Below are 19,267 nucleotides of genomic sequence, written 5' to 3'. Positions count from 1 at the left end.
CCCCCCCCCCTTTGATTTGAGTCTTATAAGGAATTGGAAGATGATAATCAATTTACCCCCTTGATTTGAATCTCACAAGGAAGGGGAAAAATACATCACTAAGTTAGTATAATTAAAATGATAGTAATCTATGTGTCAAATCATAATTGCATGAATTTGAATAATTAGCATAATATATAAGGTGGTTTGAAAATCAACCATAAATGTATAAACCAAATAAGGAAATAATGTGAGGTGGGGAGATAAAATACAATATTTAATATGATTTATAATAGACAATAATGGTAAGGCAAATTGGAAGTTTCTATAAGTGACCGACAACCAAAAAAACAGTTATGCCTCACCACATAATTACAATAAAAGATATGAATCTAAAAAAGAAAATTTGCAAATTCAAAAACATTTAAAAACTTACCAAAACTGGAGTGGTGATAAGGCCAAAGAATCTTAGACTTTGGTTGACAAGTCTACATTTGACTGCCACTTCATCCATTACAAACATTGACTTTGACTACTTCATCATCAGCTGACTCATCACTTCAGGTCAATGTTGGACTAAGTCAAAGAAAAATTAGGGGTATTACAAAACTAGTTTTCTATACTACCATTTAGCATGTTTTGTATGAGAGGAACCTTAGGTTTTAGGCTGGAAAATCATGAACCCTTCAACAGATTTGGGATAGTATCAGTCCAAAAATTCTCTTGTTGGAGCATTCTAGTCTCTTTCCATTATTTAATCCCCCCAGGTGACCCCTTCTATTCATATTGGTCCTCATTCATTCTCTCTCTCTCTCTCTCTCTCTCTCTCTCTCTCTCTCTCTCTCTCTCTCTCTCTCCTTATGTCCTTGAAAATTTTGGCGTTTTGTTGAATATATTTTTTCATTCACCCAAAAAAAAATATTGCATTTAAGAGGGCTAGGAAACTAAGTGACCACAGAATTGGATTCAATAATGTTGATGCAACCCAATGAATATTTAGTATAAAAAAATAATAATTTTTTTTATTTTTTATTTTTTATTTTTGGTTGAATTTTGAGTATAATATGACCTTTCAGTCAATGATGGGGATCAAAGATTTAAGGATTGGAATTCAGAAGTAATTGGCTATCGCCAATACTAGGGGTGAAACAGGGTCTGGATGGACTGGGTTTCTTGAAGAAAAAAAAATGTGGAGTGGAGCATATAACTCTATTTGGTGGCCCATTTTCTTCTTCCTTCATCCTTTGCTGAGAAGGTTTCTGCTACCACAGTTTCGTTTTTGTAGTTGCAGCCCAGCCCACCCTCCCCCTCCCCCACCCACCCCACCCCACCCCACCCCACCCCATTCCCATCTCACTCTTATGAAGATGGATTCTTGCACCCAAAAAAGAAGAAAAAAGAGATGAAATCTATTTTCAAAAAGTTAAGAGTTGTCAAATGGATTTCTTATTCCAGAAACTTTTTCAATGTTTAAAACTGAGCAGCTTCAATTTTTTGATAAAAATATATTAGTTGACTTATTTCAAGAAATCAATTTAATTTTAAAAATAAAATCATACCAAAGTGAGCTTAAGAAATTTGACATATATTAGATAGGGTAAGGGGGGATTGAGGAGCACAACAATGACAGTATGGTACTCCAAAAAGGTTTCATATAGAGAAGGGCAGCAAAACCATTTCATGGGAGAAAGAGAAAGATAAAGAGAAAGGGTGCTAGTGTACCCTCCCTTACCATCCAAAGCTAGTAAAGCTTTTAGGAACAAGTTTCCCAGCACCTACTCCCATTCACCACGGGCATCCAGGCCGCTGGGGGTAGGGTAGGGAGGCGAGCGGGGTCTCGTCCCTTGGATCCTCGTAATGAATTCATCGTGTGGCTCAGGAAAACTTTGTAAGCTTTCATATGGATTCAACGTGGAAAGTAGTTTGGCTTCAGAAATCACAGGGTATTGTTCAAATGCATATCAGGGCATTGCAGAAGCAAATGTCTTCTTTCATGAAGTTGCAGATGGATTGAAATGAAGCCATAATGTCACTTTTATGATCAAAAGGCAACATTTAAATTGGAGAAGCACTAACATGTCTTGCGATCAAGTTTGGACAGCTGCAGAACCATTCTTTAGATGACTAACTTTCCGATGACCTGTTTTAATGAACTCATATAATCTTCAGTTTTTATAACAGCAAAAGCAACAATTCTCTGGAACTCTTCATCCTTGACTGTGTGTGTTGCTGAAGCAGATGAATACTTAGATCATTTAATGGAGTCACCATACTGAATCAGACATATTCATCACAAGCAGCTTGGTGAACTTGCCCACCAACTCTGGGTACATGAAAAAAACACAATCTAGTTCTTGATAAGATGACAATGGAGGACCTAACCGCATGGCGTGCCATGATTCTTGACCTGGAAGCCTGGGACGAAGGGATATGCTGGAACCCAATGGACAAAGCATTACCATACCATGCCAACAGCCAAGAAAAACAAAGAAGAAGAAGAGGGTCCTGGATGAGGCTAGTAAAGTTTCTGCAGGCATACATCATCATGAAACCACCATTCCAAGATTGTCCACCTCTAATAGACTCATACAAGTTCTTGAAGAATTGGGTATCATATAACTGCAGAGCATCCATGTAATGAATAAGAGCTGCTTGTAAATGTTTGTTTGTTATATCTATATACAGCTACAACCAATCATCAGAACATTCAGCTATTGAAGCTTTGCAGTGATCTTCATGTGAAAAATATAACCGGCTAGATGATTCTAACATGCATGGGGCAGAGTTCTTCCATTGCATTATGGATTACCAATGTCAAGGGCAGAAATTGTAGATCTTATCATGCTCAGCTCTGTAAGTTTATATTCTTGTACTATTTGTATTATCTAGTAAAGCTTTCCAAGTTCAGTTGCATTATAGTGAGAAGTAAATAAGGGATGGCTTGATTTTCACTTGTCTGACATGTCAACCATACTAAACTTGACCAAAAAATGAAAGGCAGTAGAAATTAGCCAAAAATTGCAGTGTTGTAAGGTAATCAGCAGTATCTGTTATCACATAATATAAACATTTTGGCCTCTGCTTTGGTACACCTGTTCCATTGTCAAGTTTTCAGACTGACTTGGAATATGAGGATTACGAACAATCTAAAAACTCATAATTTCAAAGGATAAACACAGAAAAACAATTACATTGCTAGTGCATTGCTGTCACGGGATAAATATAAATAGTTGAACAGATACGTGGATTACCAAGACAGAAAACCGTGCTTTTGTATGCACATGATTATACATTTCTCATCTTCTTTTTCTTACTCTTTTTCCGTTGGTAATGCCACAGAGAGAAAAGCGTAAGAAGACTGGTAAGCCGCAATGAAGAGGTCGATAGAGGACTTAATGCTTTCGACCCTGTAACATTAGTAAAGAACCTAAATATCAAAGAAAATCAAAATTACTGAAATTAAACTCTCCAGTGCTTGTAGGAATTCCATGAACTTTGTAAAACATACCATTTAGAAGAAAGCTCTGCTACCATAGAATACCCTTGAGCCATCCTTTTTCTTTTTATCGGTTTCCAGATTCTTGTTATGAGTATGAATAACAACACCATTCTTGTCAGGTTCCAGTTTATCAAGATCCATTGGGAGCTTCATCTTTTCCAATGATTCTGTAAACTGTTGCATGCTTCTCATATACATATCAACTATCTGCCTCTGCATTGCATTCTGCTCAGCCTCGAGGTTGATGTTCCCAAGTGGAGCTGTAAAAGCTGGACCCAACTCCACAGGATGCAGATTATCTTTGGATCCATCCTCCTCTTCCTTGCTTGTGAAACTGGCCTCTTTCTCCTCTCTATCAATCCCTTTCTTCGACGTTGGCGTATCCGGAGAAGCCCGGGAGATCTGATGAGCCTCAACATTTGAATTAGGTATATCACTGGCAACATGACTCTTTTTCTCCATTGAGTCAACTGAGTTCCTGTCGTCACTTAAGCTGGTTGTCGTTGAAAAGAAACCGGAATTTTGTTTGCTTCCACTTGGAGAAATGGATCCACCATAATTCTCCTCTGAAGAATTTACAGTCATGTCATAGTCATCTACCGACTCACTACAAGCACCAAGATGAAGAAAGGAAGCAGGTCCTACCACACTAAGCCTTGAAGCAGCACTATGATCTGCTATGTTGAAATACTCAGAAACCATCTTCTGATTCTCCTTCACCACATTGATATCAGGAAATTCAATTCTCCCATATTCAACTGGGTCCAATTCCTCAGAATTCTTGGGATCCAATAACACAACCTCTGAACTTATGGATGAATTAGTAGGTGAATCAGAGAAGGACTTGGCAGACGAATTAACAGGCAGAGATGTGTCAAGAAACAGAGTCATCTTGACAGTTCCAGCCGGTGAATGGAAGAGATCAGTGGAGGAAAGGGTGAAATCTTGGGACACCTTACCTTTCCCTGCCACCAACGACATTGGGACAAGGGTAAATCCCAACAACTGGTCTTCCATATAATTCCTGGCTCTACTGAGCATCCAAATCTCACATTTGAGGACTGCATCCAGTTGGGTTATTTTCATCCTCAAATTTTCATTGAATTCAGGGTTCTTCCCACCTCCATTTATGATCCTAGTTGACAGTGTCTCATCAGGACTGTAAGTAAGGGAAAATTTTGCATACACATCTTGTTTGTTATAGATACAAATGTTGTGTATGTTCCTGGCATGATGAACAAATATCTCAAGAAGGCCAGAGAACTCCCTATCTCCATCTAGGTCTACCATTGCTTCAGAGCTAGGATTGTAACGGAACCCAGATGTTTCATTAAAAGATTCCATCCTAAACAAAGTAATTATGCAGTATATTGTTGTCAGGTCCCCTGAAAATTCCCTTTCAACTTTCTTCTATATTCTTCAGATGACTAAGCAAGTTCCTAAAAATGAAGGAAACCCAGAATAAGAACAGAGGAATTTCAAAGACTTAGACTGAATAATAGAATCTCTCTGTATTTGATTTTCCTATTGTAAATTGCTAAAGAAACAAAGTTCAATTCAAGTAAAGAAAAAAAAATGGAAAAGCTTTGAGACTGAACAAGAGTTGCAGAGAGAGAGAGAGAGAGAGAAAGAGAGAGAGAGAGAGAGAGAGACTTACTGTTGAATGGTGGTGGTGGTGGTGGTGCTGCTGCTGCTGCAACCTTAGGAGTTGGTGCTGGCCGGTAGTGGGTATGAAGTGTGATTGAATGAAGAGGAAAGATGAATTGATGCTGTGATGATGATGCTATGGACACTTTTTTTCTCCCCTTTTCAAAATCTCTTCTGCTTTTTCCTTCTTCTTCCTCTTTTTCTCCTGGTGGGTGGGCATGAGATTTGAGAGGCTACTTTGCTTGACATTGCAGCTTGCTAGGAAGATTAATCTGCTCCACTGAGGTACATGGAGGACCCACTCGGTCCCCATCTCTCTCTTTACCATTTTGTATCTCTCTTTCTCTGCCGAATACTCTCAGCAGATTTCTTCTAACAAAAGTTTTGAGAGAAAAAAAAAAATGGAGTCTTTTTCTTGTTTTCACATGGAATGAAAACCCATAATTGCTGAATCAAGGGAAGGAGGGGTTGCTTAGGCAAGACCTCTAGGGGGAAAAGATACAAACGACCAACAGCTAACATGGGTTATGCCAGTAGAATAAGATAAAACAGGGTATGCTTTTCCCACACCTACTGGTAGGGTTTGGTATCAATCTTTCAGGATAGGGTTGGATACTTGGGATTTAGCTGAAAATACATTAGCTCAATCCTGCCCCATTTATGGATTTGCCTTGTGGGATGGGCATATTATAAAAACGTCAGCTTAAAACCTAAAGTGCTCATCTCCACCCATATTATTGTAGCACACTTTCCCTTCAAAATGTCCTAAATACCAGGCTTAAAACCCAAAGTGCTTATCTCCACTTAGGGCCCGCACTGGTAGGCCTGACCAAGTCCAACACATTTATGGCCTGACCTAGATCGATTCGATTAATAAACATGTCAGGCTTGAGTCCAACATGTTTATTAAACAGGCATTCACGGTATAGTGTGTAGGTAGTTAGCCCGTTGGGTGCCTGACCTAACCGACATGTTTATATGCCCGACCTGAACAGACTCGTTGTAGCCCAACCCAGCCCGACCCTCTTTAATACCACACAAAATTCCTATTTTGCCATTACTAGTAAGAAACTAATTAAGCTTTCTTACCCTTTGCTTTGTAGTAGGATTTGATTTAATTAAGTTTTATTTTGTAAGTTGTAATGGTCATAATCTCTTCTTCTTTTTTTAAAAGAACAACCATAGTCTCAACCCACTTATAGAATAGAATTTTAGGGTAAGCACGTTTAAAGCCCGTTTAGACTTAAATAGTTCCGCAACCCGGTTAAGACCCTTTTAAGGAAGCCCGATAAAAGACCGACATTGACCGGCCCGATTATAAACCATACCATGTCCCCCAAAGCTAGACCCGTTTACTTAAATGGGCATTCACGGTGCAAGGCTTTCAAGTGGTCAAGCCAGATTAGGCCTGACCGAGACTCGCCCGGCCTGACAGGTTGACACCCCTATCTCTCCCCATATTATTGTAGCACATCCCTTCAAATTGTCCTAAATACTCCGTAATTGATTGGTTGATTGGTTTCTCAAAATACCCCCTTCCAATGCCAAAAAATGCACATGGGCATTGGAGGAAACCTTTCCCACTGTAAAGCGGCCAAAATGGTATATTTCATTGTGTTCCGTCCAATTGAATGTAAACATGAAGAAATGTAAAGGAAAAATAAACTTTGTCCCGGAGCTCAACGCATGCTAGTGCTTCCTTGGGTCTATCTCTCTCCTCTCTCAATTAAATGGCATATCTACCCTATATTCTGTGAAGATAGAGTTAGACTCAACAAAGCGCTATCTTATGATGTAATCCCACAAATAATTGTCTTTTACATTTCTTCAAAAAAATACAGAATAACACAGACGAAATTGTAATATTTCCCATGCACCACTCAACTAATATGTCTTTAAGTTATTTGTAGTTAGAGGTGGGGAAATGATGTCTAGAAGTGTCAAGAGGAAATCAAGTTTTTATACAAGAGCTATTCTCGTCAAGACTGATCCACACGCATGGAAAAGGAAAAATTGGTTGTTGGATTCCATGTGTATAGATAAGATCATACGAGAACTTGATTCACACTTGGAAATATGCCCTTTGCACCAACGGTAGCCAATAACAACACAGGGGGCATCAACAGGGGTGGGATCTTTGCATATCACAGAGGTGCACTCGTCATTTTGTCCATTTTGTATTTGGGTGTAGACGCCACACAACTTAGTAGGATTTTTTTTCTCTTTAGTTATTTAGTGATGGAAAGAGTCTCTCTAAGTTGCCAGCATGGACTATGCCTGCAACTCCTATCTCTCTCTTTCTCACCCTTGACGAGCCATCAAAGCCCCCCCACCCCACCCAATTGGTGCGCTTCCCTCTATCGTTAGCTTAAGAACCTTCTCCACCTTTATTGATTTATTCAATTTAAATTTGAAAGTTGAATAGGTTATGTAGTTATTTCAAATCCTTGATTCTCTTGTCTTAAGTACTCAAAAGGTAAAAAAAAACACATGCAAGAGATCGTTGCTCAATCACTTGGTCAGTACATCAATGGTGGGGGGCAATGAGAGCACAGGGGCATCAACATGGATAGAATTTTTTATTTAATGGGGGGATGGTGATAATTTTGTGTGCTCTTATGTCTGGCTCAAGGGGTCACATGATCATGCAATATTCTTTTTTTCCGAAAAACATCATTGCGGACATCATGCTTATGAAGTTTATTATATAATAATGAGGAAATTACACTCCCCTCCTTGGACTATGACGATATTAATGTTAAATTAGCCTGTAAAAAGACCAATCTACCCTAATATTTCCTTCTCATTGGAGCATCCTCATCAGAGTTAGCAAACAAGAAGTTCTCAGGCTTTAGGTCCCTATGCATAACTCCATGAGAGTGACAAACTTCCACAACCACAACAATAGTCTTGATCAGCTGTATATCCTGCTTCTCACTATAATGCCTTCTCTGAATAATCAGATCAAAGAGCTCACCGCCGGCACAAAGCTCCATGACCAAATGAACAAACAAGGAATCTTCATATGCCCCTTTAATCCTGACCACGTTTGCGTGTTTAGACAAATGTTGCATTATCTGAATCTCTCTATATACATCCTCATAGTCCTCTCTGCAAAGAAGCTTTCTTTTTGGTATAGATTCGCAGGCATATTGGGTGCCTGTGGACTTCTCTGTACAAAGATATGTAGTACCAAAGTGGCCTTAACCTAGCCTCTGGCCGGACTGGTATAGGTCCCTGAGATTCTGGGTCTTGTAAGGAAGAACAGAAGTGGGTTTTGAAGTTGAAGTTGAAGTCGAAGTTGATGGAGGATTCTTCAAGGGTGAAACCATGGTGGGTTGGTGGTGGTGGTCTGAATCAGAAGATTTTGATGATTGGATCTCTTAGTTCTCCCTCTTTTACAACTGGATATCTTGAAAAATCTTGTGCCTTTATTATGTTCAAAGCTATTTGAAGGCTCATCTTTGAATTCAACTGTGATGTGCATAGAACAGAGTCAACAGAGTATTTTGGGTAGGATTTTGTGTCAGAAGAGTGGGTTGGGCCTGGGAATCAGGCAGGATGATGCAATGAACACCCACACTGGTTGAATGGGAGGGTTTGCTTGAAATTCTAAATGCCTGCAAATCTATACCCAACGGCGGCCAGAGCTCTACAGAAAGGGCACGGTGATGCCGCGACGAAAGCTCTGCGGAGAACAGCAAACAGGTTAGGACGGCGGAGCACAGTAATGAAGAAGGGGCAACGACGGCAGAACAGATACGACGGCCAAGAACAGCAAAGGACGACGAAGTAGAGCGACGATGGAGCAAATCGATGGTGGATTTCAGCAAACGACAGTGGAGTGCAGCGATGAAGGGGCAAATCACGATGGAGGTTTTGTTTAGCCTTTTAGGGCTTAACGCTTAATTCATATGGGAAGGGTAATTTTGGTATAAATTACATGTTTAAATGATGAGATCATCACTTAACAGAGCTATCTAAGAGAAGGAGTTGATTGAAAACATCTTCGGTATATCAGAAGACAGAAAGTATGTCGGGGGAACTTGATATTAGGCCATAGTCCCAGGGAAGGGAGTGTAATTTCCTTCATAATATCATCCTCGGAACTATTTGACTATTCGGACCACCAAACCTTTTTCCTCAAACGGTTTAATATGTAGTCCGATTTGAAAAACATTGGTCGTTTTTTTTTTTTTTTTAGGGTAATTTATAGGGCCACTCCCTAGAGACTGCCACAATTAGAAAGACATCCCCTGTATAATACCAAATTACGCTCTCCCCCCTTTCGTCAATCGCTATTTCGGAATATACCTCAAATGCTGATATCAGCTGGTATATTTTTTTATAACCCATACCAAAATACACTTCTAAAAACTAAAGTACCTAATATACCCTCACTTAACCCCATAACCCTAAATAAAAAAAAAAAAGGCCTCCATCCCAAATCAAAATTGTGCTCTTCATCCCAAAGCCTTTACTCTCCGTGAAGAGCAGTTGTGACAAACGAAGACGGGTGGTGATGGGCTACAACGAACGACGACGGAAGTCTATACCGCATCTTCCTGTGCGTAGGAAACCTTCCATGAACTCCACGATGAAGGTGAGCGGAGGTTACCAGTAATGAGAGACTTGGGTAAATTATGAATTAGTCATGTGTTTTAGTCAAAAGGGTATAATCGTCATTTCAACTCCTCACTTAATAGTGACTGACGGAAGGTGGTGCGAGTGTAATTTGGTATTTTGCAGGGGGTGTCTCTCTAATTGTGGTGTTCTCTAGGGGGTGGCAATGTAAATTATCATTTTTTTTAATACAACACTACAAACTTAACACAACTTAAAGCATTAAAAACGAACATCACGTATATTTTTTTTTTCTATATGTTGTCTATAGTCTTGACATCCGAGCCTTACAATAACCTAAGCTTATCTATAGCATAGAAATGGAGGGCAACATCTTAGATCCTTAAATCCATGTATAGTTACAAATATTGGTTGCTCTAAACTCAAACTTGATAATATGTAAAATGTTGCTACATAATGTAAAATTTAAAGGGTGAAGCTATCGAGGATGGTTGTCTTATTAAACCCGTAAGGGCAATCTAAATATATGTCACATAACAGATCAGATGAGGTCCAATTTTTTTGGAAAATAGATGTTAAAGGTCCATTGCCTAAGTAGTGAGTTTCAGCCCAAAGTTTACTATGCAACTTTGGAAAGCTTTGAACTTTAGGAGGCAGTGCGTTGGGGTTTTGGTTGTTAGTTTTCTGTTCTCTACTTTCCCAGCATTGAGGCCCAATCTTTTTATGTGGATTTTGTTGGAAACTTAATAAGCTCTGCCAACTCTCAAAATATGGACTATCATTAACTTGAAATTATTCTACATTTGGTTATTAAATTTCACTTTACTTTACATCCAAACCTTTGTTATAATATGTAAATAAAAACTACATGTAAAATGTGCCATTACTAAATATAGTTAAAAAAAATGAAGTAGTTTATACAATCACATGAGATCACATGGAGTAATGATTATAAAATTTATCTTTTAAAAATAAAAATTTTACTTCCCTATGCCTTAATATTCCTTACAACCAAACATAGCTTTAATTGTTTACAGTGATGGATGTTGCAACCCCATTGGTTGATGCAAGGAGTGAGGCTGTTCTCTTCTGAACTTTTGCACCTCTTAATTATTTGTTAAAATGTCAAAAGGTTCACCCAAGGCCAATGCTTATGCTAACACCCTTAAGGTTGACTTATATGGTTAGTTTACATCTAATCTTGATTTCTGTCAAGTCTTGTTTTCTTCTAATTTTTGGATTCTCAACTCAACCTTTATTAATGGCCAAAGAAGTCCAGCTAGCCCAAACAAGAAAGTAGAGAGAGAAGAAAATATGCAGCCAAGGGAATCAATGGAATCAATTTTTTAAATACCAATGTAGAAGGCCTAATTTAGGTAATCTCTCTTAGTGCTCCATCTGTAGAACCCTGCTCCCTAAACCCGGTTTATTGACCGATTGGTTCGGTTTAGTCTTGTAGGGTCCAAACCAAAAAGAGTTGACGCGGGTGCCCTATGGTGCATGACAGCAAGGGTAACGTCAAATACGAGGTCGTCGGACAAGATTGAGCCAGTACCCGATGTGATTCGCACGCCTAAGTCATGCCCTTGCACATATCACGAAGCAATATACGAATAAGAAAGGTATGAGATCTTACTGGATGATGAGAATTTAGTCCACGTCAGGTGGCGAGAGTGAGATATGCGTTGGGACCCATTTTCCCATCAAAATACAGCAAGGCTAGCCTTGTTTCTGCCAACTAGTGGGTGGTCACTAGTAGGTGTGAGACCCACCTGTGAGAGAAACGTGGGTCCCAATAAGCCCAACTTGGGTTAGCATGTGCATTTCAGATTCCTCGTCATAATGGAGTCACGTGTGCCCGATAATGTCAGCTATTTCACCCAAAATCACATTTTAATGCGTTTTGATCCATAAAGGGGCAAAACCAAAGAAGCATTAGTAGATATTTACAAACTAAGGTATAAATAGCATTTATGTCTCTCTCTCACTCCCATCTATGATTTCAACAAGGGTTTGGTGAGAGGAGTAAAGAAGAGGGAGAAAAGAGGAAGGAGAAGAGAAGGAAGAGGGAAGAAGGTTCCCCCTTGGTTTCCAAAACCGCGTCTTACCTTTTCGTTGCTGGAATAGTGTTTGGTGTCTTGAGATCTACGTTTTGAGGTAAGTAATGTCATAAACCCTTGAGATGTGATGAAACCCTTTTGTGTGTAGTCAAATCAAAAAGATAATAGAACCCTTGTGTGATTTCTTTGAAGGTTTGAGGAGGGGAAACCAAGATTTAAAAGTATTTGGTAACATTTTAAGTTTGGAAAGAGGAATCATAAATTTTTGGGGTTTCTTGAGCCATTGTATGATTTGTTTCCAAAAACCTTGATTTAACTTAGATCAATGGAATAATCAAGTAGATGAAGCCTAAAATGTGTGGGAAATGAAGTGGGAACAACCCTCTTGGGTTCCCAAGATCTTGGGTTCCCAAGAGGTGAGATGAAGAAGAGAAGAAGTTCAGCAAAACCCGCAGAACACTGGTGGGTAGCATCGGCGGGTAGTCAGACCCACCAGTGTGACCCCTCGTCTTACCTAGGCTTTTGGTCCAACAGGTGGGGAAGACTGGGGGGTACCCTGACCCACCGATATAACCCACCAGTCTCTTCTGGGCTTACGACGGGTAGGATTAGCGGGTACCAAGACCCGTCGATAGCACCCACCAGTTCTGGGTTAGCCTCGGGTCCTACTAATGGGTAGGATCGATGGGTTCTAGTTCCATCGGTATGACCCGTCGGTTTGTGTCTAGGTGTTGTCTACCTAGGCAGCTTGCACATGTGGGTTCTCCTATCCGCCTATATGACCCACCTGTAGTCCAAATGAGCTCTGTTAGAACTCAAACTCACCAACAACCTTCTTCGCATTGTTAAATGCATCGTGACCATATCTTATGTCTTTTTATATTTCTGAAATAGACCTATCTGTGTTAGGTTTTGAGACATTCGCTTTCACTTTGATCTTACTCGTATCGTGAGTGCATATTCACTTACAAGAATAGGTAAGTGGGGAGAGGACTTTGATTTTATTTTGGGAGTGTTTTTGGCATCTTATTCATTCATATATTAACTTGACATTACGAATACCATTCTCACGCATATGCTTGATTGATGTTGGATGCATTTAGAAATGAACATGTTGTATTTTTAAATTCCCTGATAATTATTACTTATTGTGAATCTGGAGCATGGATTATTTAATGATGGATTACAGTGATAATTTGCTGGACATGTGTGGGGTTTCTATAATAGATGCCCTAGTTAGCTTGGAAATGAATGCATTGGTACACCTTGGTATGGGACACGGAAGTACTATGCAGTCGTACTATCTCATATAGGAGCATGTGGCTAGGATTTAACATTCCCTTGTGCTATGACCCTTCCCAACAGGGATTTATATGTTGGGTTATCACTAGGGGAAAGCACCGATCACAGATCGCTGTGGCAGTTAGAAGTATGCCCGACTGATCATTAGGACAGTCGGCAACTTTAGTGATATATTCAGAGGGCCAATCGTACTATTTTTATTTTCTGCTATGATCTGACCACGATTTACATTTCTACTATGGTTCGGCCATAATTTACTTTTTCGAGTACTCACGGCTGGCTTTATTCGACAACCCTATAGGCGTATTGTGGGATGGAGAAGGCTTCTCGAACCCAGGGCATACGTGCACTATGGTTATGAGTAGCATGTAACCTATGACTTAGTAATGATTGCTTAGGTGAAATAGGTTTAAAATGCATATCATGCATATAGTACCATTTGAATTGTAGTTGTTTGTGTGCATCTTTCTTTCCATTTACTGAGCTAGTGAGTTCACCTCTCGTGTACACACATTTTTAGATGACTTTGTAGGTTACTCTGTAGAGAAAACTGTGTCGGGTCCTATTGACGAACCTCTAGTGGGGGATTGGTGGGTCCCAGATGGATTTAACTACGGAGATGGATGTCCGTACGAGAACTGCATTGTGAGGCAACAATAGCAGATTTCTATTTGCAGTTCCTTTTTTATTCTTTGGTATACTCACGTTTTTGTGCTCTCGATAATTAAATTATTATTTCTTGTATAAATATCATGTCTACGGGCGCACATGTAAATATTTTATGTATAACGATTTGAGTATTAAGAGTATATGGGGATTTACTGGTATTTATATACGACAAGACTTCCGTTGAAATTACATTATTATACTTTAATGTACATGTGGCTTGCTGTGCTGTGGTTACTGTATCAGATGATCCTGGTGCTTTTGGGTTAAGCGGAGGGAACCCGGTCACCGATTCGGTTCTATGTGAACGTGGTGTGATACCATTTCTTTTCATCTCATCTACTATGGTCTTGTAGGTTTGAAATAAGGTGTTTAAAGGATAGGTCAAAGAGTAGGTTTTCCACACAAATGAAGAAAGCACCATGACTCCTCTTAACTAACATTATCCATTTCTTGGTGGTTGGAGCTATGGGGTCAATTATATTGAATTGTATGGGACTACTGGAAGTAAGGGTTTCGGCAGCTTTGCTACCAAGGGTTATGTTTCCCTATTGCATGGTTGACCATTTATGGTTTTCTTCCTTGACTATTAGGGGTGTCAACGGTCCGGGTTGGTGCGGTTTCGGTCCGGTTCCACCGGTTTCGGTGTGAGTTTGGAAGTGACCGAAACCGACCCATTAAGGATTTATCGGTTTCGGTCCGATGTCGGCTTCGGTGCGGTTTGGGTTCGGGTTGGTACCGGTTTGGATTTATTAGGTTCATTTCGGTTTGGATTGGTTTTTTAAACCGGTATGGAGCCATTAGGAAACAACCAAATGATGAATTATTGAACTTCGGTTTCTTAAATCGATTTGTAACCGGGTTGGTTTTGGTTTTTGGTCTAGTTTGGATTCGATTTTCCATACAAATGTATACAAAACTATTCAAATTTTGATTTTTTTAATGAATTTTGGAGTGTTTCGGTTTCTTACCGGTTTGGTTTCGGTTTCGGTCCGGGTTTTGATCCGGTTTCGGTCTGGTTTCGGGTTCATCCGGTTTTCGGTGCGGTTCGGTTTGGTTTTGGGGTTACAATACTCGAAACCGAACCGAACCGAACCAATAAGGCTTCGGTTCGGTTCGGTCCGGGTTGTTATCGGTTCGGTCCGGACGGTTTTACCGGTTTGGTTTAGGAATTGACACCCCTACTTCTAATGATAACCAAACATACAGTTTTTTTTTTTTTTTCACAATTTCGTTTATTTTATTTTCTTTTCTTTTCCTTTATTCTAGATTCTTTTTTCTTTTCTTCTCTTGGCTACCAAACATAGCCTTAGCGGGAAAAAAAATAGTGTTGAACTAATGAGGTAGTTTGTGGTTTCGTATTATGTATATTATGTATTAGTTTTCTTTTGTTAGCGGGTTAGTCTCTTTTGCTAATAGCATTGCCAAAGGCGCGGGAGATGCTGTAATTATCACTTTTTCTTTTCTTTATTTTTTAATACAATTGATATTTTAGCCAAAAAAAAAAAATTTGCGGTGAATTAATGTTCATGGGAGTGTTGTGTCTGCATGAATAGGGATGTGATGCATCAATACTCCTAGATGGCCCTAAAAGTGAGAAGAATGCACCTCCAAACTTAACTGTGAGAGGTTATGATGTCATTGATAAAGCTAAAGCTGATGTAGAGCAAAGCTGCCCGGGCATCGTCTCTTGTTCTGATATCATTATCATGGCTGCTAGGGAGGCTGTTGTCTTGGTGAGAGATGTTACATTCTATCTCTATTTATGATGATTGTATTTAGAAGAGTGTGCCCAAATACTTATATCGGATTACTCACATCCGATGTGGGATTATTATTTTCGTGTTTCTTTACAGGGTGGAGGACAGTACTTTGATGTAATGACAGGGAGAAGGGATGGCCTATATTCAATCGCAAGCGAAGCTGTGAATCTTCTACCTGCTGCTGAAATTTCAGTGACTGATTCTATTGCATTATTTGCAAGTCTAGGAATTGATGTTCCAGACATGGTTACTCTCATTGGTAAGTAACAATCTACATTTTTTTTTCTTAAAAATTCAAATCTGTACAAAGAGATGTGTGGGAACTAATTAGGAATTTATTATGTTCAGGTTCTCACACAGTAGGGGTTTCACATTGTTCTGCCTTCCAAGATCGTCTCTACAATTACAACAACACAGGAAAGGCTGATCCAACTATGGATCGTGGTCTACTTAACTCACTAAAAGGGACATGTCCCCAGAACGCAACAAATGACAACTTAGCTAATTTGGATCAGAACCCTTTGAGTTTTAACATTGTAGACAACTCCTTCTTCATGCAGATTCAGAACAATAAAGGAGTTATAGGAATTGATCAAGAGATAAATCAGGACAAGAGAACTAATGTCACAGTGCAGCTGCTAGCCAATGATAATGTGATCTTTAATGCACAATTTGCTGCTGCCCTTGTTAAATTGGGAGCTGTAAATGTACTTTTAGATCCTTTGGGAGAGATTAGGACTTCGTGTCGATCGACTAATGGCGCTCCTGCCCCTCCACCAGGTCGGCGTTAACCTATTATAATCTTTGTCAGTCTGAAAATCTGAGTCTATGAAATCCAGGTTTGATCGGAATCATAGATCAAGAAATAATCCTTATTCTTTTTAAAACATTTTTTATTTTTTATTTTTTATTTTTTTCCATTTTAGGGTTTTTGGATGTGTCTCATCTGCATTCTGCAAAGTGGAAGTGAACAGAAATTCATTTCTATTGTAAAAGTTCAGTTTGGGCAATTTGTTGAGCCCTAAAGTGTTTAAGCAAATTAATAGCAATTTAGAGGAGATTAATTGGGTCTCTTTAGTCATTTTGTTGTGATTAATATACAAATTTGTACCTTCAAAGAAGAAAATTAAGTAAATCGTTGGACAAGCTCTGTGTTCTTATGCTAATTAATCCAGTGGAAAAGCTCTTAAGTATATTCTAATGTTAGATTGGACTCCAACTTTTGCTCTTGGGGGGTTTTTCTCGGGTACAAGTCTTGAGTAGATGTTTGTCATTACATCTGCCATGGTCATGGCTTGCAATCTCAGTTCTTGGATTGGAATCGATCTTGATCGATATCGATCTCGATTGTTCTGAATCGGATTGGATTAGACAGAACTATTTTATTTATTTATTTATTTTTAAATCATATTTTTTTATATTTTTATCCTTAGGTCATACCAATGGATCACGACCAATACAAATCCTATCCAGGCGATTTTACCGGCCCTGATCTGATTTAAACCATAGCCATGGCGGAAAAGAATAAAATCGTTTGATTCATTTCTTTAATAATAATAATGAATTAGACATCAAAACCTCGTTTTCACCTGTGAGAGGAAAAAAATACATATATAGCTAACCCATCTAGGCGCTTTTTTGTTTTTTTAATTAAAATAATTTTAAAAAATAAATTAAAGAGAAATGTTTTCTGTGAGAGAGTGTGATTTCTGCACTTGTGTGAGCGCTAGTGGGAATGCATGAAGAAATAACCATAGATATCTCATTTTCTACAGCAGTGAATGTTCACGTATGTGAACGGCCTTGATCCGTGGAGATGGCATCTATTAAATGAGGAGAGAGAAAATATATGCCATATCCACGGACTAGGGACATTCACATACATTCACGTACGTGAACATTCACCGGCCTCATCATTTTCTCCTTTGGTTTTTTGGGAGGGGGAAGAAGAGGGAGATTGGTCATTTCCACATGTATTTGGCCACAAGAATCACATTCGCCGAAAGGATTCTGATTCTCTCCAGGCTCCAACGCAGGAGAGAGCCCAGCCACAACTAGTGGCTGGGAGTAAGTGGCCTCAAAGGGCCGAAATTGATTAGCAATTTTTTTTTTTTTTTTTTTTTGGAAAGGTTTTGCATCATCAAATGGGAAAATTGAATAATACGTTGATAGAATTTGAGACTTTACAAAGATATCAGCCTTTCTTGAAGGTCTACCAATAAGAAAGTATTTGAATCTTAATTTATTGGAATTTAAAATAAAAATTAAGATTAAGTTTTACTTTATCTATGGAGAAGGAAGAATCCATTCACCATGGTGATTTGATCCTGTGATTAAACTCTTTCATCATTAATGTACACCCCAATTACACAAATCCAAAATACTAACTAAAGAGTCAAACAACAACAATAACAAAAAAAATTCACCTTATCTCAACTTAATGGGGTTAACTACATAGATCCATACAAAACAAAATTGAAAAAGTTCAAACATAAGAAGGGAAAGGGAGAGACGGAAAGGTGAGAGATGAGAAAAGAAAGAAAAATGGTAATAAGAGGAAAGATAGACAGCCCAACAAATAGGAAAATCTCAACTAATTGGGTCAACTGCATGGATATTTGCCTTAGAATTGGTTCTTCCAAGGTCTTACTTGGGACAAGATCGAGACTATGCATGCCATTCATCATCACTTCGTATATGGTCATTTTAGGACTGTCCCTAACTCTTGTGGCTCCCTCAATATGAATCCAATCGCTATTCCTGACTAAGGCAGACCTCCTTTGAACATAACCATACCACTTCAAATGACTTTCACAGAACTTGTTATTGATCAGTGTTACTCTCAAAATAGTTTTAATATGCTCATTTCACTAATATACTCATCTAATCTCTGCACAATGACCTCATCCTTTACCATCACTCTTTCATCATCATCTTTGAGGTTGAAATCTTTATTCTTACTTTCTCTCATTTTAGTTATCTTATATGTAGTTTTTCCCCCTTATTTTATGTTTAGATTAGTATGAAGATATTTTTACAAAAAAAATATAAATATATATATATATATATATTTCTTCGTATTTCTTCATCCTAGTTATTCCCACAATCTTCTTTGCTTCTATGCTAATTAAAGAGTCAGACCTCTATAAATTAAATTGTATGTGTAAAATGTTAGGCAAATCAACCTGGGGTTGGGTTTGCTCATGTTGGTTAATACAATAAGAGTATAAGTCATGGGGAAAGAAAGAAGGAGGGAAAAGACCAGTAAGCCATTGGGGGGGGGGGGGGAGGCAGCCCTATCCCCCGCTCCCCCTCCTTGCCCAAATAAGTAAAAATGGGGAGGGGGCTAATACCTAGGGCTCTGTGTGTGTGTGTGCAAACCACTTACATTACTTGAAGACATTTTCTAGCAAAAAGAAAAGCTAGAACTATAGGCTACGTATGGTTGCAAGGGAAATGGGAAGGGAAGGGAAGTGAAGCGATTCTTTTTTCCCTTTTGAGTCGTTTGGTTGCATTAGAAGTGAAGTGAAATTAACTTACCATAATTGTTTGGTTGGATGTAAAATTTTAAAAAACTAATAATCCAACCAAACTCCTTAAAATAGATTGGGGAGGGGGGGGGGAAATACTTTTTAATCCAGAACCCAACCAGCTCCTCAAAATTTATATTGGTTATGTGAATCATGTCATTTAAGGGTTATACCAAATCAAATCAAATGTCATCAGATACTATGTTCTATCACTAACCAAAGTAAACCATTTCATTC

The 19,267-nt window shown here is 38.8% G+C and overlaps 2 protein-coding genes across 3 annotated transcripts; one reads left to right on the top strand and one right to left on the bottom strand.

The window, feature by feature from the left end:
- Nucleotides 1–1,925: 1,925 nt before the first annotated feature.
- Nucleotides 1,926–5,425, bottom strand: LOC122060449. Of its 2 annotated transcripts, none has more exons than XM_042623539.1 (3): nt 5,136–5,425; nt 3,488–4,917; nt 1,926–3,406 (listed from the first exon to the last, which is right to left on the bottom strand). In XM_042623539.1, the coding sequence occupies exon 2, from the start codon at nt 4,820–4,822 to the stop codon at nt 3,491–3,493; it is 1,332 nt and encodes a 443-aa protein (XP_042479473.1). In that variant the 5' UTR covers nt 4,823–4,917; nt 5,136–5,425; the 3' UTR covers nt 1,926–3,406; nt 3,488–3,490. The 2 variants fall into 2 exon arrangements, with proteins under 2 accessions (XP_042479473.1, XP_042479472.1); XM_042623538.1 differs by having other exon boundaries at nt 1,926–3,386; nt 5,136–5,418.
- A 10,188-nt stretch (nt 5,426–15,613) lies between these two features.
- Nucleotides 15,614–16,558, top strand: LOC122061113 (peroxidase 60-like). Its single transcript, XM_042624301.1, has 2 exons — nt 15,614–15,759; nt 15,849–16,558. Exons 1-2 carry the CDS (start codon nt 15,618–15,620, stop codon nt 16,289–16,291), a joined length of 585 nt encoding a protein of 194 aa, XP_042480235.1. The 5' UTR covers nt 15,614–15,617; the 3' UTR covers nt 16,292–16,558.
- The last annotated feature ends 2,709 nt before the right edge of the window (nt 16,559–19,267 follow it).

The sequence above is a fragment of the Macadamia integrifolia genome, chromosome 14, assembly GCF_013358625.1.
Source record: "Macadamia integrifolia cultivar HAES 741 chromosome 14, SCU_Mint_v3, whole genome shotgun sequence".
Lineage (NCBI taxonomy): Eukaryota > Viridiplantae > Streptophyta > Magnoliopsida > Proteales > Proteaceae > Macadamia > Macadamia integrifolia.
The sequence above is the reverse complement of the archived record's forward strand: the minus strand, read 5'-3'. Positions and strand labels throughout refer to the sequence as shown.

Excerpts from the sequence above, each read along its gene's own strand:
- LOC122060449 (XM_042623539.1), bottom strand. The coding sequence starts at position 4,822 with ATGGAATCTTTTAATGAAACATCTGGGTTCCGTTACAATCCTAGCTCT.
- LOC122061113 (XM_042624301.1), top strand. The coding sequence starts at position 15,618 with ATGACAGGGAGAAGGGATGGCCTATATTCAATCGCAAGCGAAGCTGTG. Across the intron at positions 15,760-15,848 it reads AGACATGGTTACTCTCATTG|GTTCTCACACAGTAGGGGTT; the intron begins GTAAGTAACAAT and ends TATTATGTTCAG.